We start from the raw sequence: 27,567 nt of genomic DNA, 5'->3' as shown, positions 1-27,567 counted from the left end.
CGGCCAGGGCGACCAGGGCGACCAGGGCGACCAGGGCGACCAGTGAACATTGTGGAACACTCGTGACACTTTAATCTGGCGAATAGGGTAAATAGACAAAGTAGTCATCAAGTCAGGCTGAATTCCCCGCGGCAAAGCCCACAATGAGATAAGCGGCGCGGGCCTGACTGGGCAAATATTACATATATCGAGGTGTCAGAACTGACAGCCACTATTATGGCCAAGAACAATGTGAGTCTAGAGCTGGATCTATGAGGATGTAAATGCGAAAGTCATTCCAATGAACTTAAATCGTATTTACCCAAGAGATTCTCGATGCAAATACTATTGGCTTACAGCAGAAAACGTTGTGCAAGTTATATTTAAATATTTGAACGAAAAATAAACCTATTGAGAGGAAAAATTATGAACCAAAAACTAGGTATACCCAGATTTCTATATATATTTTAAATCAAATTTTATTTTGGTATAATCTTATACATCTTATTTTTGAAAATTTTTTAATCTTCTCTGTGGTCATAAATTAATTTCTGATTATGTCCGAAATCCCAATCCATCACTTTAAATATATATAACCCATAAAAGAGGCCATAAAAACTTGGCTAAACTAAAAAAGCAAAAACTGATAGCTGATAACAAAAAGTGAAGAAAAAAAAATCCAGACGGCTACACCCAACTATCGAGAGGCACTCGAATCGGGGATTATTTACGATCCATTGACCAGAAACCCAGTAACGCCAATAAAGGCACACGAAACCCATAAATTAGTGATACAAGCCTACAGACATTGTTGCCCAAAGTGATTATCTGCCTCAAATTGATTGTCCATAAACGTGTCTCCCCTTCCCCCCTAAAGAAAAATAAATCAGATGGCCAATAAGTAGACATACTGGATTAAAATCTCTCTAATAATTCGGGTGACATTGTTGCCACTTTTTGTGTTTGTGTGGCAGTGTGTGGAAATGCAACACCTTGTCCACAGATCAACCTTTATTGTTCACAACATCTAGAAATCTCGGGTTGTGTGTGTAGCTTTTTTCATTGTTCATTTTCATTTGCTCAGCCTAATTTATTGGCCCCATGCCAGGAGGCGGCCTGGCATTCTCCTGGTATTGTATAATGTCCATATCTATAACAATACCTACACGAACATTATATACATGTTAGTATATATACTATCTATATAGTAGTATAGTTAGTATAGTGTAATATGCCGGCGGTTGATGACTGCAATCAAGACAATCAAACCACAAATTTTCTCACTTTATTGCACTTGAGTGAATATTTCAATTTTGATTTTCATTTTATTTATCTAATGTTCATTTTGGAATTTTTATTATTTTATGTTAAGCGGTTTCTCGCTTAGCTTTTTTATGAATTTTGTGGAATTTATTTGGGGCTCTGTTGACACATATTTTTGATGGCGGATTAAGTCGGAGACTATAGACACGATATAGATATTAGTCAGGGACACTTTCCGCTCGAACTGCGTCACGCAGTGATTTATGAAATGTGGCCGACAAAGTTCTAGTTCAATGATTCCCCAGAATACCATTTCGAATTTAATTTCTTGAGAACTTTGTACCAAAAAATATACATTGTTTTTAATTTCCTTCCATAAACATTACCTATGCATATTTTAAAGTCAAAAACATTATACAAATTAAGAACTTCCCCTCAATGGTTGTGTTCAATCTTATCAACGTCCTTGACGGTCGACAATCGGAAAGTTTTATGGCCAAAAGTAGAAACAAAAGGCAAAAAAAAAAAGAAGAAAACAGAAACAGGGATCCACCCTAAGAGAATATTTGTCTTTTGGCCTGGGAATTTTCGCAATTGCCAGGAAACCCCGGAACAAGAATCATTAAACTCGTTTAGGAAAATTTTTCTCTTGGGTGGTAAGGATACACCCCAATTCCAATCTCGAAAAACATCTATAGGCGAGAAGAATAACAAAAAGTCAAAGAAAAGCACACGAAAAATTATGAGAGATGAATGACGTCTAAATGTTCTTGAAGGTTAAGACAAATGGCACATGTTGTCGCCCAGTTGGCCAACTTTTAAAAGGGGGTTGGCTGATTTAGCGACAAAAAATCTGAAGAGCTTCTCCTCTCGGCCACTTCTGCCATGAAAAATTGCGCCAAGATAAATAATTCCAAAAAGGAAAACAAATCTGTTAACAAAGCCCGAAATAAAAGCGTATGACTCATCAGTGTTTCTTTTATTTATTTTTTTCGAGGGTTGGTTTTTTAAAAAATTTCTAGTCATAATTTCATTTAAATAATTGAGCCAACTAAGAGGCTTAAACTTTTTTGGTAATAACATCAGTCCCTTCTCGGCCAGCTCAAGGTGTGCTGCTACCCGTTTTCATTTTGGCTTTTGGCTTTTTGGTAGAATGTTGTAGTTTTGTGTGCACTTCTGGCTAAAAGCCAAGGCGTCTGCCATCTTGATAAAGTGTTGGCCAAAAAACGTACGCCACATTAGTGGCATACTATGTAGAGGAGGAGGAGGAGAGGGGTAGGGTTATATAGACCCTCCTGGCAACACACGAATATGTATCAGCCGATGGCTATGTATGAGTTACTAGAAGAAATAGAAATGTCATTTGACAAAAGCGAATGCACGAGATATTGCAGAATGAGAAGTGCATATATAGTATGGATCCAAGGGGAGGACAGTAGAGGGTGGGCTATGGGCCAGGCAAAATGTCAAACGAATGCAAGCCAAACTAATTGCAGAGCAGGCCAACAAAGAAAGCCAAATATAAAACCCTTCCCATTCCCATTCCCATATACCTTCAATTTGCGAAATGATTGAGGGCGGTGTGCTATATACGAGTATGTAAGTTATAATGTAGACTTGAATAATTAATCGACAGGCCACACAATGTCTCGTCTAGCACTCCCAGTGCAATCTTTAGCCAAATGGCCAACAAATTGTTGCTTTTGACCTGAAAATCAGCAACCCTTCTGCCACTCTCTCTCTCTAGTCCAAATATGACCTTATATACAATGTAAAATACGAACGCAACTGTGGTCACGCACATGCTACCCACTGGAAACGAATTAAAGCTCAATTTGCCTTCGTTATAAACTAATCAATTTTTTAAGCCCCCAGTGGGTGGGTCGCTTTTATGGAAAACTTGATGGCAGGACCCCAAAGTGGAGAGCAGTAATGGATATAGGATACACTTATAATAACCATATATGTCTTCCCACAACTCTATATTCTTATTTTCCCATAAAACCCCTTTGTTTATAATATCATTTGATAGAAAAAAAAACTTCAGGCCCGAGACATAATGATTTATATTACGGCCCTTGCAACCCCCATTTTTTGGCCGAGATGTCTGGGAATGTTTTGCTTGATTTCTGTTTGGTTTTTGATAAAAAACTGACAATTCCGGCGATTTGATTTATCATAAACATTTAGTGATAAAGCGGGTATATCTACAGACTGTCCATATCCAAGGGAATCGAATTGTTTGTGCAACAAAAGCCGCTGACACGAGTAGTCGCTATGACAAACGAGCCAAGAAAATAAATAAAATTTCAATTCGACTCGAAGGCGATTATAAAGATCGATGTGTGTATATTTAATGGCAAAGATAAGGGTATAATGTTTATTGAAGTTGAATAGGGGGGAAATAAGAGGGCAATACCCATAAATATAATACTTTTTTTTCTCTAAATTCTGGCCAGTGGCCACCTCATCAGGAAGTTTAATTTCTAATTCTAATCTTATAAAAATGACCACGCCGTTCACTGTTAAGATATATGAGCCCGTAATTAGCCATTTCTATATCTGTAAATAATAAAAAAGAGCTCTTAGGTAATTCCTAGGAATGTCATATCAGCGTAGGAAATTATAAAAGTATCAATAAACATGCAATGCACACGCTGCTGTGATAAGAAAGAAAAATAAACTAACTCGACTGATCCACGCCCGCTTAGCCAAGAGAGCACTTAGAAAGTCATATTAAAAAAAATGGTAAAAAATAACTAACTGATATCGATCAATTTCCTCCTCTAAATACTTAATTTTTGGCACTACCGTGTGTTTGCTTTGCCATTTTGTTCGAATTAAGGTCAAAATGCTTATCGCTGTTGCCAACAAAGTCCAAAATTGCAAAATATCAAATAAAAAGCGAGCACTTTGGAAAGGGAATATATAGTTGTGTTTATCTGGAAACAATTGATAATTACGTCAGCGGACCCCCGTACAAGAAAATAAAACCAAAATGCTAATTGAACCAAAAAACTGAACAATTCTATGTTCAGTCCTAGAGGCGAAATAATTCCAAAAATATTTTCGTGTAATTAAAAATAAAACGAGCAAATATGCTCGGGGGAATGAAAACAATTTTAAAAGGTAAATTAAGCTAATGGATATTTTTGTAGATGGGATGGAATAGTAGGGGGCGGTGGGGGTGTTTGTCTGCCAAGTCGCTCCAAATTGCAATTACTTGTTGCAGAAATTTTCATTTATTTCCATTGGCTAATTTTAGTTTTGAAAGCGAATCATTTTCAGAAAACTGAGAAACAAAAATGTTTACTATTTTCTGTTTCTCAGTTCAGAATGTTTATTTGAAATCATTTTTCATGCTTTCTTCTTCCATCTTATTTTGCCTTCTCTTTTGAAATCTTTTTTCTTTTCTATTTTATTTTACTGCTCATCATTCGGCACATGATCGGCGGGCCGAAACTACGTCAGCAAAGGCAAAAAAAAAATACAAGTCAGAAAGGAAAAACTGATTATGTTAGAGGAAAAGCCGGAGGTGGCATTTGATTTTTGTTGACCCGCATGGAAACTGATTAGGAAAATGCTTCGAAAAATAATATTTAAATTCTTCTGATAGTGTGCTGTGTTATATTTTAAGTATAATCTTGTCGAGAGGGTAATTTGTCAAATGTCAAGAGCTTTGTGAATGTCGCTTCGGACAACGGGGCGTATGATTAACCTAAAAAACGTGAATTCACTAAAAAAAATCCTTCTCTGCCTTGGAGCAGAGGAGACTCTATTAATATGTAACTACAATTAACTTTATTTATATTTACTTTTCAGTTATTATTTAAAGCCCCCTAGTCAGTTTAAACAATATTACGTATACGCCCCGTGTCACCATTCATCATAACAGGCATTTCATCATAGAGCTCTGGAATGGTGGCTCGTGTTTTCAGTTCATTAAATGCTAAAAACCAATACTTTGTTTGCACAATAGATTTTTCTTAAATACTATATATATATATATATATATTTTTTGTGTTAGTTGTTAAACTGAAACTCGTGATCGAGTTCAGCGTTGAGACCAAGTCTTAACAATTTAAGCACGCTTTTGGCCAAAAGGCAGAGGCAGAGGCAGAAAATAGCAAAACGGCAAAACGATGGGGGATTTTAGGGCCCAAGGCAAAGCTGGGTGTTTTGTTAGTGTTAGTTGAAACAACAAGCAGCAAAACCTGAGAGACGCTAACTTGGCTTAAGATGCTTTAGTTTAGCTTACATTTGCCAAGATTGTCAAGAGAGAGCGGGCAGAGAGGAGGAGGGAAAGAGAGCCAGCCTGGCATTACCGGCTCATAAAAGACAATAACAATTACGGCCCAAAATGAAAACAAAAACGTAAGTGAAATTCAAAGACATACTCTCTCTTGAAGAGAGGGAGAGAGAGAGCGTGGGAGAGAGAGATCCCTTGCGCATGCTAGCCTCTCTTTGGAGACTTTTCTCCAACTCTCTCTCTTTCTGTTTCGCTCATCCGCTCACTGAGTGGGCGCTGCTTTGGTGTGTGGGCGTCGTATTTCGAACATGTCCTTCGAATTTCCGGGTTTTGCTACTTTGACATTTGCAACATGCTACGCCTGGCCAGCAAGCACCAAGAAGAAGACACTCAGCTATCCAAGGGGTGGACAGGGGGAGGACGGAGGGAGGCTTTACATTTTCCATGGCAGAGTGGCAAAAACATTCTTCGTTTCGTTTGTTTGGTCTCGGATACGAGTATTATTTTGAGGCCCCAGCTGCTTCGGCTTTTGCTGCTGCTTCCTGTTTACAACCAACACATGTTCAAGCCATGACTGTGCCAGAGAGGGTTCTATCTAAAACCCAGGGGGGTGTGGGGAGTGTAGTCCAGGACAGCACATTCCACAGCTAAAATCTGTGTACCGGGTGCGGGGTCTGCCAGAAGGAACTACTATATGTAGGTCTGTGTGTCTTTTGTGTGCCGTTAGAAAAGCAACAAAAAATGTGAAATAGGAAGAAAGGGAATATATCCGCGAATGTATATGATTTTTTTTTGTAGTTGTTGGGTGGATGGGTGTGGGTGGTTGTGGGTTGTTGAGGGTGGTTGGGTGGTTGTGTGTCTTGGCCGTGTAGTAAGTTCTCCCTTTTGTATTTTGTCGATTTTAGGCATTCCGCGAACTTTGAGTTTCCTTTCTTTTTTTTTTTTATTTCTGTTTGCCATTTCTATTTCCCATTTGAGTTTTCCTTTTGCGCTTCCTTTTCGTTTTCCTGCCATTTTTCGATGTTGATTTTTATTTTTGCTTGCCTCTTTTTTTTGTTTTGTTTTTTTTTGACGTCATCGGGCAAACAAATGAAGTCAACATTATTTCATTTATGGATTTTGTTATTAATGTTGCACGAACTGTGAATGGTTTAGTGCTTTCCACGTTCTTCACTGCTAAGTGATTATTGTTTTTGTTATTATTGTTGTTATTTTTAGTGCTCAATTTTGCTGCCTTGGGTTTCGTGACTGTTTTCCAACTTCCTGCCAGTTTGTTTTGTGTGCCACTCTTCTTACTACTACTATTTTGTTGTTGTTTTTGTTGTTGTCCATCATTTTGCCAACAGAAATTCCGGTGGCAACGCCTACAAGGAACTTTAAGGAGCTTCAACAACAACAACAATCCATACCATACCATACCAAGCAAGCAAAGTCAGCGGGCGGCAAATGCCAAAAAGTGTTGCCTGCTTTCAGGCGCCGCCATGAGGACACGTATACGCCCGGTTGGCCGGCCGCTTGTGTTAGTTCCAGATTTAACTTGCCATGCAGGCTCTACAACTGTATGTGAGTGTATGTGTTTGTGTGACTCTCTCTGTGATTGTATGCTCGCTTTGTGGTATTTAACCTTAATTTGATTCCTTTTTTTTTCTCCTTGTTCCTTTTGCCCCAAACTGTGTGTTGCCTTTACCAGGTACGACGTCCTTGCTGCGGATGATACTCACACACACTTCCATACACGTGTATGGTATATGAAAGTTATGGGTGTGAGAGTACGTTGGCATGGCCAAATGCCAGAAAATAATTTCCTACATTTTTTAAAAGGCAAGTCAGCAAAAATTGATTAAACATTTTTTTCCGAAACACTCGACGGAGGACTTTAAGAAAAGGCTTTAAAATATGCAGATTATTAAAATATATAGAGGAATGTGTATATAATTTTTTAATACGCATCGAGATTGTTTAAAATAGACTGACAAACATATTGTTTGACCGCAATTTGTGTGTGAACAACAAAAAAATTACCACCAGCTGCTCGGAGCATGACAAATTCGCACGCCAGCAGTTTCCTCGCCTGCAACTGCAATGGCTTTTCGGTGGGATATATACGAATGAATATTTATGAATATATTTTTCACACTTTGTGGCAACTTTTGTTTGATATTTTCTCTAGTATGAGCTTTTCACACATTTGGCTTAATTATAAATGTGCAAAAAATAAACACGTTGCTCATACGCCGTGTAGGCTCTTCGCCTTACGAAGGTGTCTCAGCCATTGATGGCAGGTTTTTCAATTAAAACTTTTAATTGCATAGATCCAGCCAATGAATCAATGAAATGGACAAACTTTTCCATAAGGGTAGAACCGGATTTCAGTTATAATCTCCTGCCAAGACGCAAGCATGGGGGGGGCTAGAATCCTTGGAATTCTTATCAATGCATTTCAATGAGATTATTAAAAATAAGATTAATTGACGCCTTTAGGGGGTTGCGGATTATGTCATTGTAAAATAAATTTAAGATTAATGATTAGCTGCTAATTTGCAATCAATAATGATGGTCGGGGGGGTTATTTTTATAGTGATATATGTATACTATAGCTGATAACCCAATCCCTATAACACTCGTCTTGTTTACTCGCTCAAACAACAATCCAAGCTGTCATTTATTTATGCCAGTTGGCGGCGCTTCGTTTTATGCAACATTGACATGCAAATCGAATAAAATATAATTGCCCATCAGGCTGACAAAGAGCGCAGATAGCGTTTTAAAATCCTCTTGAAATAATGCACTCATTTTGTGTCATAATTCGATTCATAATTGGTTCCTGATTCATTGTCTTCAATCTTTAAGAATTTTTATTCATCAGTCAACTATTCAGATTCCGAAATAAGTTGAATCATGAAGTCCAAGCCCTTTGAACTGGCTAGATACAAAAATAGTGCTTGCTCTTATCAGGGGATGCCAAGTTAAACCAACTTTTGAGCTTTGTACTCGAAAGCGGCACACGCAGACTTTATGGTCTTACACTCGAGGAATTTATGTGGATGAGTGGGTGTGTGAGTGAGTCTTTGAGTATGAGAGTGAGTATGTGACTGAGTCTATGAGTGACTCGAGAGTGACTCCTTCAAAGGCAAGTCTAGTAATCTTATCTGCGCCCCTCTTGCAACTCTCTTGTTCATGTAAGATTTTCTAGTTTAGTGGCTTATCGCTTTCCAGCACTCTCCACACTTGCCCCTTGGCTATCTGCAGCTGGCGGCTATCGCCCCTCCTCCCAACACCGCCCCTCTTCCCTACTCATTTTGCCGTATTTAACTAGTGTGTTTTATTAAGTGCCAGTTTTGTTGTATTTCATTTTAGTTTAATGCGGTAATCAAATACTTGTTAACACACAACATCGCCACGTTGATAAGAAATCCAGAAAAAAATCAAACAAAAAATGGAGGACAGCCTCAAAAGTTATGCTACAATAAATTAAAAATTAAAAAATATCATTTTATTTTTTGGCTAGACGGAGGGAGACCCACTGATTGCTCGGGTTTCCGCTTATTGATTTATGAAAGCGACTTGAGAAGGTTGTTAAAAAAAAAAAAAAGGGGGGGTTGGGAAGAAAGGGGGTAGACTCGTAGAATGCTCTTCATTATGCTGACCGATTATGACACTTTTTAATGGAATTTTCTCGTTCTGCTTTTATGCTATTGATTTCTGGTTACGCTGCCGCAGGCCAAAAAGTGGGTGGTGGGTGGTTGGTTCGTTTGTGGCAACACAATCACACTCACACACACACACACTCACACACACACACACACTCGCAAAGAAAATGGAGAATTAAAATGCATTTTGAATCGAATTTTTGCTCCCATAGATATGCAATTCTTTAGTTTTGAAGCCATATGCTGGTCAAGACCAATTCCTTTCTTATGCAAATGGTTGCACCACCCCTGCCTCCTCCTCCCCCTCCCTATTGGGCTGCCATTGTGGCTGCAACAGCAAGATGGTGCCGCAAAATTGCTGTGTAATTGTTTGGAAAAAGAAATTGGAATTGCAATTGCAATGAAAAGTGGATAACAATTGCAGCAAAGTAAGATAAACGAGACAGCCTTGAACAGATAAATAAATGGATTCCAGATTTTATTTTCTCTTCAAACTTTATGGAAAAATACCTAAAAATCCGTTTTCTGGACAATCACAATTGAAAGTCGAAAAAATCATTTTGTAATTCTTGATTGTCTCAAAAAAAATTCCACTTAAAACATTATTCCATCGCATGTACAGACACTAAAAAGTAATTTAGTTTTTTATTCCGAAATCGATTGCTGCCCCAGATTTCTCAATGGGTTAAGGCACTGATAACAGAGTAACTTGGCGGGTTAATCGCGGGCAGGGCAGGGAAGGGTAGGGGACGAGGTCACCTCACGTTCAATGTACTTCAATGACCCCAAAAAAAAACTACTACAAGTGACACTTGCCTGACCGTACTTTAACCTTGCAACAACCCCCAGTAACGCAGTAAGGCTGCCCGGCTTCTTCTCAGCTGTCCCAGCAGCGGGTTAATGGCCTTATCAATTTTGATTTTGATTGAAAGATATTTCGATTGCTGCTTCTATTACCTCTTCAATGGCAGCAATTCAGCTTCGATCCACTAAAAGGGCCAACCCCAAAATGGGTCATTTTGCGTTAGTAGCCTTAGTGGCTTTAGTGCCACCACCCCCCCCCCAGAAATCCCATCATCCCCAAGAGTACTACTCCCCATCCACTCCCCCAGGACATTGATTTATGTTCGGTAAGACATGAAAAATGTTTGGTTTTATTTTAAACATTATTTTGCCATTAATTTGGATTTGGGTTATACGAAACGTGTCCAAATCTTCGTGACCTGCTGCTGTTTTTTAAACATCCATCCCAATCCCCCCATTGATTATTTTGCATATTTCCGGACGTGCGATGAACCAATCAATGAGAATAATTCCTTTTTTATGACTTTGGGGTTTTTTTTTTATAGAAGATTTCAAGTGGTAACAGATTGCCCAGCACTTAGTTCTATTTTAAGAAAAAAAGATGTACTTTTTTCGAGTTGAAAACTCACCATTTATGCCGCTGATCAGTGGATAGTTACCATCACGGCCGCCAATTAAGTTTTTTAAACCAGTTTCGATCAGTGTTGGGGACGATCGCTCCCTGTCGCTCATTTTTTCATAAAAATTTCCGAAATTTTGTGATTATACACGAACAAAAAAATGTCTAGTTTTTGGGGTTTTTAGTTTGCAGTTTTTTTTTATCGCTTTCTTGTTGCTTTTGTTTGTTGAGTTTCTGTTTTTTACAAGTAATATTTCTTTCGTTTTGAGTAATTATTTTGAATAGCAGTTATAATAATTAATAATCGTAATCTCACAACAATAACAATTAATCAATTATTTAATGAATAACAAACGAAATTAGTTTTCTCACTTGAATGGTGATTTTATTTTTGATTTAGTTGCTTAGTTTAGTTATTTGTTGTTGTTTTGTTTTAAATCACAATCGAAATTCATTTAATTAAACCTTTGAAAATATTGCACGTTCCCGTTACGTTTTATTGCTTCGTCCATATAATATATATATTTATGATCTATATAGATTTTTTTACATAGATATTCCTCCTCATATATACAGCATGTGTAGCAATGTATATAGATATATTTGTATGTATATTATTAATATATTTTTTGTTTTATTTTTGCTGTTATTCTTGCTATAAATAAAGGCACCGCGAATTCATTCAACAATTTTTATGCTTTTTTTTCTTGAACTTAGTATTTTTTTTGTTTTTAGTTTTTAGTTTTAAATTTTAACAACAACTTTGCGAGTACAACAAGAATTTGAAGAGGTTCTAGTCTTAGTTTTGAAAACTAATTTAAGTATTTTTTTACTTTTAGCTAAAAGTAGTTTTTTGTTTTTCAAAGGTTTCGCTGACTTTTTGGTTACTTTGTTTTTTAGTTTGCGATTTTGTGTGTGATTTTTGTAATTGATTTTTGTTGTTGTTTCATTGGCTAATTAAGCTATTTTTATAGCGCCTTTCTGTCTTCCTCGAAATGCCGAATGCGTTAAGTTTTAGTTTTAGTTTTAGTTTTAGCTTCTATATAGTAGTTGCTGTGTGTATTTTATTTTGCGTGGCGTTCCGTAGCGTATTTTCTATTTTGTTTCTATTTTTTGTTGACAGTTTTCAGTTTCAAAAACGTTTAACGCTGCTGCTGATGCTTCTGCTGTTGATGCTGCTGCTGCCGCTGATGTTGCTTCTGCTTCTGTTGTTTAGGCTTTTTTATTTTTATTTTTGTTGCGGCACTAAAAATAAAATCAATTGCTTTTTGGGTAGAGTTCTCCTTTGCTTTTCGTTGCGATTATATATATATATATATTATTTTTTATATATATTCCTTTGTAGGTATGCGTGTGTGTGAGTGTATATGTAGTTGATATCTTATTGTACAGTTATAAAGCACTAATATGGCATTTGCAGTAGTTGAATGGCTCCCCTTTCCTCCCGCTGAGAAAGCACGCTCGTTGTGGCCCGGCGTGCGACAGAGATGGCAGATAGCTGAAGAAGAAGCTGCAATAGCTTTTTTTATTTTTTATTTTTTTCTTCTATTATTATTTTATTTTTTTTTTGGTGGAGAACTGGAACAGTTGTTGTTGTCCCTGTTGGCTGGTTGTAGGAGGTGAGAGTGGGTGGCGATCACACACGCGTAGCACACACGACAGGATGCCCCGATAGAGACGGCCAGATACGAAGTGAAAGAGATGGACAGAGAGAGGGGGAAAGAGCACGAGCACGAGCACAACGAGGCTCTCGACAGGGAAAATCGATGAAAAATGTTGACAGCTAGCTCCCCACCGCGCACACAAACAACAGAATCGGTACGACAACAAGACACACACAGGCACCAAAGTCAATTTTATATTTTATTTTTTATTTTTTTTTTTCTCAGAATTATATTTTAAAAATATTAATATATTTTTTGTTGGATATTTATCCTTTTGTGTTGGTTAAAAGGGGGTATATTTTTTGGTTTGGTGCCCTGTAGGCCGTGCGGTTATCCTGTGGCAGCGCGTATCCGTGTTTGTAGCTCAACGAACGACGCTCGACGTGTGACTCGCTGCTGTCTCTGCTGCTTCTGCTGCTGCTGCTGCTGCTTCTGCTGCTGCTTCTGCTGCTGCCACTACTACTACCCGACTGCCTAGCTCGGCTCTATTCGTATCTGTATCTTGTCGTCGTCATCGTCGTGTAGCCGCAGCCGGCGTCGCTGTCGCTGTCGGCGCAGAGCGCATGTGACAAGCGCCTACGAAATACCCGAACCGAACCCCTCACCAACACCAACAAGCCCGGACACACCAACACCCGCGCCCACCCGAAAAAGAAAGATTCGAAGTTCGAAAGGTCGCCGCTGCCGCTGTCGCTGCCGTCGTCGCTTAAAAGGGGGATACGGAAGTGGAGCCAACTCTACACTCGGCGGGGGAGAGAGACACGGCGCTTTTTTGGAGACACGGCGATGCACTTCCCGAGAGAAAGCAGAAAGAGATGGAGGGAGCAGTGCGAGTGAGAGAAATGGTTGGAGAAAGACTGGTCGCCACAGAGAGAGAGTGCGCGCAAGTCAGCTGATTGTTGTTTCTGTTTGTTTTACAATGCTGCCTGCTTTTTGCACTATGAACCAAACTTGAACATTACACTGCCACTCAGCAACACACACACACACACACACACACACAGATACACTCGCACACACCTACACCTACAAGCACGCATATCGCAAATATATACCAACACAAGCTTAAAAACACGCGCCCGCTTCTGCTAATTTTTTTGTGATTTTTTTTTTTTTAATTTTTATTTCTCTGAAAATTTATGTTTCACTTTGGGATTTTTTTTTTGTATTACTTTATTTTTTATTTCAACTGCTTGGCAGTGACACGTGCTTTTTAACAACTGTCTTACAGTGTTTGGCGAATTTTAAAACTGTCATTATAAAAGATAGATTTCTGATTGGGGTTGGGTTTGTAATTTTTTTTTTGCCAATTTTCGTTTGAATTAATTTTGATTTAATTTTGAAAATTAATTGTTAGTTTTAAGTGGGACTTTTGTTGCGCTGAATGTTCAACTAACTTCTGACTGGCACACGCGCTCGTTGCAAAGTGTAGAAACACGCCGCCAGCGACAGAGAGGGAAAGAGAACAAACGCCAGATAGAGAGCGGCCGCTAAGGGCAACCTCACGGATACAGATACAACTTATGCTCAGTACGAGATACCCGCCGCGTTCTCTCGCGGCAGCAGCGGCGGCAGCAGCGGCGGCAGCGGTGGTGTCCGCGTGTTGGGATTTTTATTTTTGGCAAACTTCGTTATTCGTTCAGCGCGCGCAACTTACAATAAAAAATGTGAATCAAAATAAATAAATAATTAGGCACCTGAACTTAAGCTTAGAACTTGTAAAGAACGGATTAAAGCTTTTGATTAAGCTTGAGATACGAATCCATGGAAGCTCACGCTTCTTTCTAACGCTTCTAATTGCCTTCTAATCATCGCGCCCTCTCACTCATACTTGGGCACAAACTTTTGGCATTTTCCACTGCGTCTCAAAGTTCACTTTGATTATTGCTCGCTCTTTCCTGGCGGCGGGAGAGAGTATCTGAGTATCTGAGAGATCGCTGACTGCTGCCGGTCGCCTTTGGCTCTTTTTTTTTTTGATTTTTATTTATTTTGTTTCATTTCAATTTGCTCATACTAGTGTTGTTTTTTTTTTTGCTCTGCTGTACTATTACGTCAATGGAGCAAAATCGCTGACGTTTGTAGTTGTACGATTGTATCTGTATCTGTATCTTTCGCATGTGTTAGGGGCACTGCGGCAACTATAGCGTTCATTTCAATGTTTTTAGGTTCTATCTTAACCGCTCGCCCCCCTCTCCGATTTATCTGGCCATTCGCGAGTTTCTTTTTTTTTTTATTTATTTATTTTTTTTTTACTATTTTGGTTGTTTTGTGTTATTATTTCAAATATGTATTTGTGGCGACCGTCAGCTACCGCGACGCCAGCAGCGACTGCGACAGCGACGCTGACTGCAGCAGCGCTCACGTGAGTTGATTTCATAGCTTTTGTATGAAAACCTTTTTAATGTGTGGAAATTTTTGATGCTGTTCTGTAATTTGTATAAATAAACACGAATTTGTAGAAACTGAGAATCAAGATCTTTTTTGCACTTTAACGATTTATGGCCGAGGAACGGAACGCCTTGAAATTGGTCTTCCAAGGGGCGTTGAGGGGGGGCCTACCCTTCAGGTGGCAACTAGAACAGCTTTTTTTTAGACTCTGATTAGAAATAATATAGCATCTGGCTTGATAAGAGATCGCATACACTCGCACTCAATTAATAGCGTCGAGTAAACAAAATAATTAAAATACGAAATACCCTCGTTGAGCCTATTTTAATAGTTTTTGTTGACAGCCTTTTGAAGTGAAATATGAGTGGAGAGAAGAGTATTCAATTAGCCAAATAAATAAAGATACTTATAAATAGAAAATAGTTATCAGTTCTGGAAGGTTTCTAACCATCTTTTATAAATAGAAACTAATATATACTATAGTCTCTTATAATTCAATTAATAATATTATTAATAATTATTAAAATATGAAAAACTATCTAGAACCATCTAGAATAGATCTTTTTTGGAGTGAAGACCCTGAGAGCGACATTGCCTGTCAACCACCCTTATCTCCCCGCCCATCCCCACCGACCTTCCCAAGTGCTAATGAACCAAATAAGAGTTCCATGAAATCAACCTTCAACGAGATCAACCCGACGATCCACTAAAAAAAGCTCTTGAAATCAAAACAATTTAAACGAAAATCAAATGCACCAAAGAGCCAATAAGATAGAGGACTATTTTGGCCATTTGGGCGGGTGGGTGAGTCAGGGCCCAGAAATGCCGCAGACCAGAACCAAAGAACATCCATATACTAGATGCAGTTGAGAAGAAAACCCACCCAAAAACTTAATTTCTTCGAACTAAATAGAACGAACAGAGACAAAAGTGTCGCCTGTCATCATGTGACATGAAGAAGAAACTAGGCGGAAGAAACGGCGGCAGGAGAAGATTCGAAATCCATACAGAAGACACACTAAAATATAGATGGATGGTTGGATAGATGGATGTGTGCTTTTTGGCATTCTATAGAATACTAGCTACAAGGCGGAAACGTCATTCCCATTCAGAGGTCCTAACGAAACGTGTTCGAGCGCCATAAATTATAATGTGGCGACGCAACTTTGGCAGCCAAACCCCACCAGCCAAGGGACACCTCTTTCCAACTGCAACAAAATGAAGAAAAAGCTGAAAATGTATCTGAAATTGTGGGTGAACGCATTTGAAATCGCCTTGGTTCACAGAGATACATAGTTCCAACCAGCCAACAATGTTGCCCATCACCGACATGTCAGACTGTCAAGGAACCGAGTCCGGACACCTCTATATATAATATAATATATCATTGCATATATACTAACCAAATAATACATAAATATATCCATGTGCCATCAGTACCTAACCGAAAACTTATTTGCTTTGGCGTATTCTGAAATGTCGCAGTCACCGAAAAATGGATTTATTTTCTTCATCGTTGCGGATATGTTTTTTTCAGGTTTTATTTTTTTTTATATATTTTTTTTTGGGTGTTCTTGAGTGGTAGCAAATATTATAACTCGAGACCTTATCGGGAACGGCAGCACGCATTGCACACATATCGCCGTGCAAACAGTCGGTCTGAGGTATTTTATAAGCTGACTTCCTTATCGCTGACCAAAATCGGCTATCGACCTTGGACATTAACTATCTAAGAAGTTAAAGTTTATACGATCGATAATGCATCGGATTCGGAATAGGTTTAATTAATGGATATTAGCGGGGAACTGTCAGGGATCTTCTGGCAGAGAGTTCTTCGGCCCTCTTCTTGGCATTTCTGTTTGCTTCTCTAATTTGTCCCACACTAACACTCACGTTCAGATGGAGATTACCCATTATCAGCTAGATGCATATATGTACTGTATATATCTGTTTGTATGTACATACCCACAGATCTGAACTACATTTTGCTCTATTTGAAATCTCACACATTTATACGAAATGAAACGAAAACGACGACGAGGATGGCCACAAAACGACGACAAGTTGTACAAATTAACGTACAAATGAATGATGGAATTAGTACGTGTGCTCTTTGTTGATCTAGCCAGGGGAGATTAGGGGAGGCTATGGGGGGATATAGGGATCGGAAAGGGCAGGAGGCCCTTTTACTTTGCTCTAGAATTTTACTAGAATTTCTCAAAGCAAACGTTAAATGTTTCCAAAGCAGAGCATGATGATCTTTGTGATAGTTTTACTGCACGTATCTGATAGATACAGTTCGGCTGACTCTGCTGTGGCAATTCATTAGCAGCTCGCAAATGAATTAATAACACCAAACTACGAGAATATTTTCAAGTTTTCCTTTGTTAGCACTTTTTTTTCCCTCCAAAGGCCTGATGGATGTATGCAATGATTGTTAATTTCTACACAGACTTCGATCTATCTATCTATCTATCGGGTTGAATCGGTTGTTAGATAGAAATATTATGTACAGAGTAGCGTGTTTGGAATTAATTATGATGGAATTGAGATTCCTGGAGTGAGAAAGTCAGTCACAACAGGTGTTTCAGGTTTCAAACTTATCATAACTTTATTTTAAGGATTTTAGGATTTACTAATATTTTTTTATATTTTATTTTAGAATTTGGTTTCTTAAGCTTATAATTGGTTTTACAAAAATTTGTTAAAAATACATAATTTCTTAAGATCTCTTCTTTTGAGAGGAACATCAAAGCATATCACTTTGGGGTCTTTCATCTTCCATATAATTAATATAGAACGCCCTAAAATGTCAAAAGATTTTCCGAGTACCGAGGTTTCTTTTCTTTTCTTTTAGCCCATTTTCTTTTCTTTTTTTCTTTTCTGCCCATTTAAACACTCAAGGCACAGCAAACAAACAAACAAACAGACAACACAGAGACAGGCACAGGCACAGGAAAAAGGAAAATTTTATATCCCCCTCCCCCTCAGAGGGAAGACAAACATTTTTCCAACTAACTCCAAGCAAACAACACGACCAACAACAACAATATTGATAATTTCAACTGCAGTGAAATAAAATGAGAAATGCAAACAGAAAAAAAACACAAAACTCACAAAAGCTTCAATGTCAAAAAAAAAATAAAAAAAAACAAGAAAGGAAAGCTAACTTCGGGCGGAGCCGAAGTTTATATACCCTTGCAGTTGAGTCGCAGTCCGCTAGGTGGCGCCACGCATCTTATATTATTAGATATATAGCGGATCGTATATAGTTGGCCGATCCTTATGAAACTTGGAAAATCGAATTATTTTGCCAAAAGAGGAATCCATTGAAACTCCCATCCTTCTAACTTGAAAAACAACGAAGTTATAGCATTTCCGATCAATCAGTTATATGACAGCTATAGGATATAGACGGCCGATCCTGATGACATTTAGCAGATCATATAAGTTGGCCCAAATTAGAATGCACAGAAAGTCCCATCCTTCTAACTTGAAAAACAACGAAGTTATAGCATTTCCGATCAATCAGTTATATGGCAGCTATAGGATATAGTTGGCCGATCCTTATGACAAATCAGATTGTTTTTCCCAAAATAGAATCTCTACCAAATGCCATCTTTCTAACTTAAAAAACACCAAAGTTATGCCAATTTCGATCGTTCTATGACAGCTATAGGATATAGTCGGCCGATCCTTACGAAATTTTGTACATAAGATATTTTGGTCAAATATAACATGTGTAGAAACTCCCAACCCTCTAACTTAAAAAACACCAAAGTTATGGCATTTCCGATCAATCAGTTATATGGCAGCTATAGGATATAGTCGACCGATCCCGGCCGTTCCGACTTATATACTGCCTGCAAAGGAAAGAAGGGTGTGTGCAAAGTTTCAACTCGATAGCTTTAAAACTGAGAGACTAGTTTGCGTAGAAACGGACAGACGGACAGACGGACAGACGGACAGACGGACAGACGGACATGCTCATATCGACTCAGGAGGTGATCCTGATCAAGAATATATATACTTTATAGGGTCGGAGATGTCTCCTTCACTGCGTTGCACACTTTTGACCAAAATTATAATACCCTCTGAAAGGGTATAATAAAGGAAAAACGGGGCACAAAACGAAGAAGAGTCCACGTGACGGCAGCAACAAAAAGCAAAGCAAACAAAGCATGCAACCTCACTCCCACCACCCACCATCCACCACCCACCACCCACTACCTCCACATACCAAGTCACCACCCATCACCCACCTCCCACCGTTAGACGCACACCCACGCATGATCATTTATAAACTGTCGGTTGTCAGAATCGTATCCGTGTGCGTGCGTATCTGTGAGGTTAAGGGGGAGTGGAAAGTGGACTTGGGTGGCAGGAAATGCCCTAAGTGGCAGCTCACGCACCTTCGAACTTCGAGAGCATCGGTTTCTGGCCATAGCTGCTTTTGGGCCAATGCCATGCTATCGGATGGTTAAAATCATTAAGAAATTTGCATATCCACACACAGACCAATTAACACGGCTCTGAAGTTAAGAAGCAGAGAGTCCTAGACTTGCTATCTTGCTATTAATTTTTTAACGTTTTTATAGATGTTTTTTTTAGCATAATTTAACATAACAAATATGTTTTGGTTTCATCATTTATAACTTCAGACTATTATTATAACTTTATTATTTATAACTTTATTTACATTAAAATGTATTTATTCCAAAGAATTTATTTTTTAATTACTAATAATATATCTCTCTCTCCCTTTTTCATACAATTTTTTCAAATAATTAGTATTTAATTACCTCTAAAATTCTCAACTGGTTTTAGAAATGAAAGCTTAAAGGGTATGTAATGAAATTTATAAGTGTCTGAATAAAATTTGATAAACATATTAATAACTAATAATAATACACCTTCTCAATTTATAAAAATCTAAAATACCCCTCAGAACTTCAAAATACTCAGTAAAATAGATACGAATTCTTTTCTGTATCTTTTGCATTGAAAATATTTACTTGGAACGCCAGCCCAATAAAAAGAAAAATATAATACTACCTGAGAAACCATTTTGATTGAGCAATTCCATTTTTTATTGAAAGCTATTTCATTTCACTTACCACTATGCCTCCCAACATCCACCTGCCCCAAGAACATAAACACCCATGCCTCCTACCTCGTGCCACCACCCCCCTCTTTGGACAGTTAAATGGGCAATCGTTTTCCGTTTTTATTGGCTAACTGTTAATTCAATTAGTTTTTTTTATTTCTCACCCCATTTTTGTTATCAGCCAGCAAATAGATAGGAATATTTCTTTATTTCCCTTCTTCGGTCGATGAGAATGTAAATTCAATTAAAATTTTGCGTGTGACGTTTGCAGACAATAGGGGGGCGCAGGGGGGCTGGGCACAAAACTATGGCCACATAAATTATTTATACACTCATATAGAGCTCTCACCTTGAACCATGAGCAGTTTGTGTAAAAGTTTAATTTATTTTCGCCAGAGCCAAAGAACAAATAAATATATAAATCGGATAGAGACAGATACACACAAATAGAAAAAGATAGGAATAGTATGAGAATTCTTGATTGCTTTTAGTTGTTTGTAATTTCGTAGATATTTTACATTTTCGTTATTTTCGAGAAATCTCAACAATTTTTCAATTTACTGTCAGGCAGAGATGACGACGCCAGCGTCAACGTCAACGTCAGCGCCAACGCCGGCAGCGACGTCAACTGTCAATTAACGCATTGAAGGGGGTGGATTTTGAGGGAGGCCCAGGGGTTGGGGCATGAGTGGGGTAAGACACGGGCTTAGGTCTTGTGATTGATCTGTGCGGCGAATTCTTGGTTGGGGGTGTAAATGAGAAACCGAAAATGTCCCCCAGCCCCAGCTCCTCCTCCTCCTCTCACTTTCCCTTTCTCCCCTCTCAGAAAAGTGTCACTTACAATGAGTTTTCCCCAAAAAAATTACACGAAAAAATAACAAATCCGTGGAACTGTCAGCGTTGCAACTTCACACGCTGCTCACCTTTTTTTTTTGGTTTTTTTTTTTTGGGGAAAGGGACTCGCAATCTCTCTTGCCCTTTTGCTGTCACAGGTCCTGCCAATACATCAAAATGGTGGAAGGAATACGAATAGTTTGAAAAAATCTAGCCACTGAGAGAAATTTTTAAGAAGTTAATAAGATAGGCTGCCCTGAAAGGTAGACTAGCTTTGCTTCTTTTCAATTAAATTCGCAAACTATTACTTGGATGAAGCTTAAACTTTTGGATAATATTCTAGAGATCTTTTGGAAATTAATAAGAAATTATCAAAATAATATACATCTTGGAAAAATTGAAACAAATTAGTTCCTGTGTAGTCAGCAGGAGCCAGCGTATCGGCAGGATTCGGTTTCAGCATCAGCTCTTCTGCTCTCAAGTGGCGCATTTTTCATCATCTGTTGACACTTTTGCTGCTCCAGGGGCAGAGGCAGTGGCAGCAGACCGCAACAGCAACACAGGAATATAGAAAAAAAAAAAACAAAAACCGGCCAAGTGCTGCTGAAGTGTCTGTGTGTGAATTGGTGGGAATGGGAGTGGGAGTAAGAGTGGCAGTGTGTGTGAGCCAGCATCACTTTAGCCAACAAATTTAAAACAAACGCCTACAAAACCCGCTGAGAACCCGGCCAACAACAATGCAATTACTCCACCACGTGGTGGTTTAAGTTGGCGCTTTAATCAATATGCCTCCCCCCCTACTTTTTTTCTGTTTAGGGGGTGGGGGATTTTGTGTGTATGCCACATATAAGGGTACCACAATTAATTGTTGCGGTATATAATTAAACATGCGTGTGTCATTATTCATTTAGGGTAGAAAATAGAGTGATCTTAATTTCAGTTTTTTCTAAATTGATGTTTATTTTCATAAAAGATTGTATATTTGATACATAGATCATTTAGAAACAAATATAAACAATTTTCTCACCCGCATATCAATTAAAGTATATTGAGGGAAGTTGTTGGGAACCAGTTGCTGGAGAAGATATTGTATCTCATAGAACGATCTACAATTATAATGATTTTTTTACTATAATACTCTAGGCTACTTCTTTTTGTCTTTATATTTAAAAATATTACTCGAATTGATATAAAATTTGTGGAAAATATTCGAGAAATCTTGTAGATATTTATAAGAAATTTTTCATAAGAAAAAATATACATATGTACATAAGGGGAAAAATATTGAAATATTTATAAGAACTTGATTCTGTCATTTTATTATACGAAAATTATTTATAATATATTTTATTATTAATTATCTATTATACAAGAAATCAATTACTATACCCTTTTATTGAATAAAAATTAAAAAAAAAAACCTTTGCTCTACTAACTCCTCTAATTTGCTAAATAGTCTGTCACTAAGCCAAACCAGTTATTAAAGCCGGCTCTCAGAGGTATGCTATCTCCCTCTCCAATGGCCTTGTCTCAACAATGTCTTGCCTATCATCTACCCCCAAATACCCTCTCCCATTGAAAATTGTTAGCATTTTTTGCTGAGCTAATTCTTGTGCATTTTCATTTTATATTTAGTATGAAATTTTATGGCCAATATAATTTCTCTACATTCTGTTTATATTCTTGCAACCAACCATACACACACACCCCACCCCACCCTACACCACACCACCCACACCCACACATACGCAAATTCATCACGACTAGTAGTAGTCATAAATAAAAAGCTCTCTGGCTTATTGGACATTTTCATTAAATTGTGTTCTGGTCTGGTCTATGGTCTGGGGTCTGGTTCATCCTCATCTTCAGCCGTAGTTTTGCGGTGTCTGCGGTGCTTTTATTGTTATTGTGGTTGTTGTTATTTTAGCAAAAATTGATTGCCTGCAATTTGTATGCGAAACGGCAGTGGCACATACGCAAAAGTACCGTTTCTGTATGTCTTTATGGCGCCTTTTAATTGAACTGCATATGTGTGTGTGTGTGTGTGAGTGTGTGTGTCAAGCCAAGCTCTCTCTTTTGCCAACTCTCACGTTCTCTTTCCCCATGTAAATTGGCGCTCCTGTTCGCGTGGCAATGAACGATCGTATTTCATATATAGTTGTTGTTGTTGTATTTCAACACGTGTAGATTGATATCGTCTGATAACTAAGCTCTCTCAATGGCTCTCAAAGAGGCTCTCTTAGACTCTCATATAGCATACACAGAAAAACACAATAGGGGCAGTTAAATAAATTATTTATTAAAAAAAAGAGATGTATTTTGTAAAGATTACTAATATTATAATTATTAATAATAATTGAAATTATTAAATAAGAAATAAATAATTTTTCTCTGTGTATCACTAATTACACACCCATACAGTTGCACTCTCCTGACTGATACACTAACACACACTCAGATTACACCGCAGACCGCAATACATTTGTATGACATAATATTAATTTTTGTCGTCGACGCCGACGCCAACGCTGACGTTAACGGTGGCGGCGGCGCGACGGCTCCCCCATTTCATTTCAAGCCGCAGTCTACCCTTCTGGACGTATCTCCTCCCATTCCACCCCATAACGAGCTCGGATTCGGATTCACAATGGGGATCCCAGGGCGTGGAAGTTATTGCAAATTGACGTAACGGTATTGCAAATTGAGGAAGAGCGAAGGGGAGGTGGGACTGGATTTTAATAAACAGAAGTCGGAGGTTCGATTCTTTCTGCTGATTTTATAGAGTTACGATATCTTAATATTTATTTCAGCAAGCCGGCACATAATATGTTTATATTTTCCCAGAAGGGAAGGGGGAAAATTGCTGTGGTCAGCACCTGTGTTACTAAAATAAAAATATGTATCTTTGAGATTGTTTTTACCTCAATCGGAATTGTTAAAAAATTATTATAAAATATTGAATATATTAATAAATAGAAATATTCTTCCAAATAACTGTCTCTAAATCACCTGTGTTACTAAAATAAAAATATGTATCTTTGAGATAGTTTTTACCTCAATCGGAATTGTTAAAAAATTATTATAAAATATTTAAAATTTTAATAAATTGAATTTAAAAAATATTCTTCCAAATAACTGTCTCTAAATCTAATCTAACGACAAGTCCCCGTGACGACACTATGGGGACTGTACCGCTCCCCAAAACCGATTAAAACAGACCACCTTGGCATCGCCTCTATGCTCCATACTATATACTATATGTTTTTATCATCACGCCACCGTCAGCCCAAGTCCACTCTCAATTCCAAGACTGACCGCCTGACTCAGATTGTCCAGAAAATTTTCCAAAATCGTCCAGACGCTGTAGCTTCTGTTTATTTGAAAGAGGGGCGCGTGCCAAGGCTCTATAGTATTCAGGTTAGTCGCGTGTTGGCCGACCCGATTTTGGGAACAGATTAGTGGTACTTGGGCATGATAATGATTTTTGGTTCAACAGCCATCTCTCTGCATGTTCAATGTTTTGATTATTTTAGTGTCAAGAATTTTGCATCAACAAATTTTCCATGCTGGGAAACGTGCGCTGCGCGATCTTATCAGGTGGAGCGTTTGGAGTGAATGGAACTCGGGAGGCTCTATGTACCTATCTGGGACAGCTGCGATATTTCCGACCTGACCATGTGATTCGATCGTAAAAAAAATAGCGAACCAGAGAGAGCGTAAGACTCGGTTTCAGATAGAGTGGGCTATAGAAGCTTAACCCCTCTCTTGAGCTTTCGAACGAGCTTTACCGATCGGGCCAAGAAGTTAACAGAAAAGGCTGAATAATGAAGGAACATTGAAGCAAGAATTTTATAAAATTAAAATAGTATTATTAGCTGTAGGTAAAAAAAAGTTAAAAATTTCGGAGGCCATAAAAGTAACCCCAAAAAAAGTGCCCTATTACACGGTTGCTCTTATCAGACACCACTTTTTTTTTTTTATAGCGTGAATGTTGAATGGCAACTAAGGGTTCTCTGGGCTGTTTGCGTTTGTCGTAAATGTTTATAATTAAAGTCCCTCCACTGCCAAGAGATCGTCGAGCCATCTCATAATAAACACCAGAAACATCCACAGGCCACAACTCATTTTTTTATTTTTTATGCGACCCAACTATATCATGAGGGTAAATATTTATAGTCGCCTGGTAACCTCGTCTTTCCTTTCCTCCTGATAACGAAGCCGGCGACACGATGACAGTGCAATTGATTGTGATTGTAGAATCGTGGAATCGTGGAATGGCGACAACCGGCGACGACGTCGAAGCTTCTATTTCACCAATTCTGGACAGCAGTCCATCATGGCAACAAAACGCCAACCGCCCCATACCCATACACAGAAATATGAGACCGGGGGAATGGCTCAGGGGATCTCTCGAACTCGAATTTTATCGAACTCCCCTACACTTGATTAGTCTGATATCAAAGGCCTTAAGTGCCGACTTCGACTGTGGAATCAAGGGTCTAGATTCTAGATCCAATGGGGTCAGTTTAGAGTGTTCTTGAGACTGTGTATGGGACACTATGCATATCGATCGCAGGTGATCGGCTGGGTAAATAGTGTGGGGGTTTATCTCAGGGGAAGTAGTTATATAGTGGTGGTTGTTAGCTTAGTGGGGTGGGGGCACCACCACCCCACATATATCAATTAGTCGGCGGCATCTGGACTGGACTAATTAATGACAGCATACTGTGTATATTTTGAATAATTTATACTCTATCTTTTGAGTAGCTTATGATATGGTATGGCAGATATGAGCTTATGGTTATAAATAAAAAATTAAATAATATAATATTATATTTTTTATAAAAGAGTATTTTATTTGTGTTCTTAATTTTAATAGTTATTAGATTTTATTTATTTTTAGGCTAATTGATAAAAAAAAATGCAAAATGCAAAAAAAAAAAAATGTTAAAAAAATATTAAATAAAGAAACCAATTTCTGTATGTGATAATTAGAAGACAAAATCAAAATTTGTCACATGGGGGGGCTTAGACCCTCGCAAAAATAAAAAATATTTCAAAAGCCCCCCCAGCAGCACACGCCCACCCAACGCGAGTGTGAGTGAGAGGCAGAGCAAACAAACCCGATTCGCACTCTCACCAATGCACGTGTTTCAGTTCCAAAGGTGTCTTGAATGAAAGAAGGTGGGTGGCAGAAGAGCGAGGCGCCTAAGATGGGGGGCTCACTTACCTTTTGTGGACAAATCCATGATGTTCTCCCGTGGCGTGTACATGGCACACATTCTCGTGTTTTAAGCCGATACTGTATTGGCAATTACCGAATTAACCGATTCACAAGCGTGCAGCACAACGCGTAACTGAAACTATTTTGAAAAGATTAAATCATTTTCATGGCGGCGCGGGGGAGCATGGAACATAAATTGAAAATCAAAACAAGAGTGCTCTCTTCCTATACTCCAATCGTGTTACACTCACTGGTGTCGCTCTCTCTCTTTGGGGCTGCAGGCCGGTGGAACGCATCACGTGGTTGTGTGTTATTTGTTTTGAGGGCTGGAACGACGGGGGCAGCGATGGGGGTGGGGAGACCGTTCTCCCCAAGAGAGAGAGAGAGAACTCAATTTGAACGGGTGCCAAGTGCTATACCGTCATACTGCTCACACCCACGGCTTTGTTATATAAGGCTTATGTAACGGTGAGACAGCGGGGCATGCGCACATGGGAACAGTGGATCGGGGGCCATAAAAATAGAAATCTATACAAGTACTGGATGACGGCCCCACTATACGCTATCCGACTATGACTAATCGCAATGGTTCTATTTTAGTACAGCCGGGTCAAGTTTCAAAAGGATTCTATCAGGGCACGGTGGTTCTAAAAGTATTAAAATATAACAAAAACCATAAATTTATTGTTTTTCGATTTAAAATAAATTTATTGGGGTCTTAACTTAAAAGATTGGGTATAATATCATATATAAATCTTAAAAAAACCCCCATCTATGTACTTATATTCCAGAAAAAATTATAAAATATATGAAAATGGGGTCATGGTATTATAAAATCCATCAAGTAATACCAATTTTCAAATTTTCAGCATTATATCTGGGACCCTTTTGACAGAGGGGTTATGTGCACCTCGTCAAAATAAACTCCACCATATTTGTTATGATAAATGCCGTAAAATCCTTGTTCCAAAGCTAGATAAACAGGCCCAACATCGACGCACCACAATCAATTTGATTGGCAAGCTGTCCCCCCAATTTAGATACCACATAAGGTATGAGAATTAGTCTGGGGATTATATGGCCGGGGAGCTCGAGGGGTTGTCTTTTTGGTGGGAACGAATGCTAATACCTCGATAACTTAAGTGATATTATTAGTTCTAATGAGCATGTGTTGTAACAGTGTAGTTTGGGCAAAAACATCTTATAGATACTCTACATTTAATCTTAAAAATTAACAAAATCTATTTAGAATTTATTTAAGTTCATAAATTAAGAAGCATAAAGTGGTAACAAAATAATATTTAAAAAAAACTACAAATAAATTCATAAAAATAGATATAAACAGAAAAATAAATAGTTTTTTTATTTTAAAAAGTTTTTTTATTTTTAAGATCTAAAAAAATGTAAAATAACAAATAATTTCTCTTTGAAAACGCATTCACTGCACGATTCATAAAAACATAGCATACTTTTTGGAGCATCTGTGGATTGGTACTTAACAGCGGATATCGTTTAAGAGAGTTACACTGTTAGTGCTCTGCTAACAGGTAGTATCTTCAAGATCGTTTCTTGTTGGAATTCAAAATACGATAAAATATTCCTGGCTGACTTTGATAGGTAGAATATTTGTATTTCTTGGTAAATTAGCACCACTTTTTGAATACAGGTTTTAGCCTCTTTATGTTTGGTTTAATATAATATATATTAAACTAATAATACTATATTTCTTATAATATTTGTATTACATATATTATTGTCTAAATCCCAATAAAAGAATAAATCTTTC

General features: G+C 38.1%; 1 protein-coding gene and 1 long non-coding RNA gene across 7 annotated transcripts in view; one reads left to right on the top strand and one right to left on the bottom strand.

Annotated features, from left to right (window-relative positions):
• Positions 1-25,845, bottom strand: part of LOC6506783 (hepatic leukemia factor) — a 53,778-nt gene extending 27,933 nt beyond the window's left edge. For 2 of the 6 annotated variants that reach the window (XM_032454698.2, XM_044714880.1), the window contains exon 1: positions 25,788-25,845. In XM_032454698.2, the coding sequence (XP_032310589.1) occupies positions 25,788-25,839 (52 nt within the window). In that variant the 5' untranslated portion in view covers positions 25,840-25,845. Of the gene's footprint in view, positions 1-10,574; positions 12,811-25,787 lie in introns of those variants that run through there. The other 4 variants (XM_014909418.3, XM_014909414.3, XM_014909413.3 and 1 more) reach the window with 4 other exon arrangements.
• LOC116655874 lies at positions 22,551-23,547 on the top strand. Its single transcript, XR_004310960.2, has 2 exons — positions 22,551-23,312; positions 23,368-23,547. It is a non-coding gene; the product is annotated as an uncharacterized LOC116655874 (long non-coding RNA).
• Positions 25,846-27,567: the final 1,722 nt, after the last annotated feature.

Source organism: Drosophila ananassae, chromosome 2R (genome assembly GCF_017639315.1).
Source record: "Drosophila ananassae strain 14024-0371.13 chromosome 2R, ASM1763931v2, whole genome shotgun sequence".
Lineage (NCBI taxonomy): Eukaryota > Metazoa > Arthropoda > Insecta > Diptera > Drosophilidae > Drosophila > Drosophila ananassae.
The sequence above is the reverse complement of the archived record's forward strand: the minus strand, read 5'-3'. Positions and strand labels throughout refer to the sequence as shown.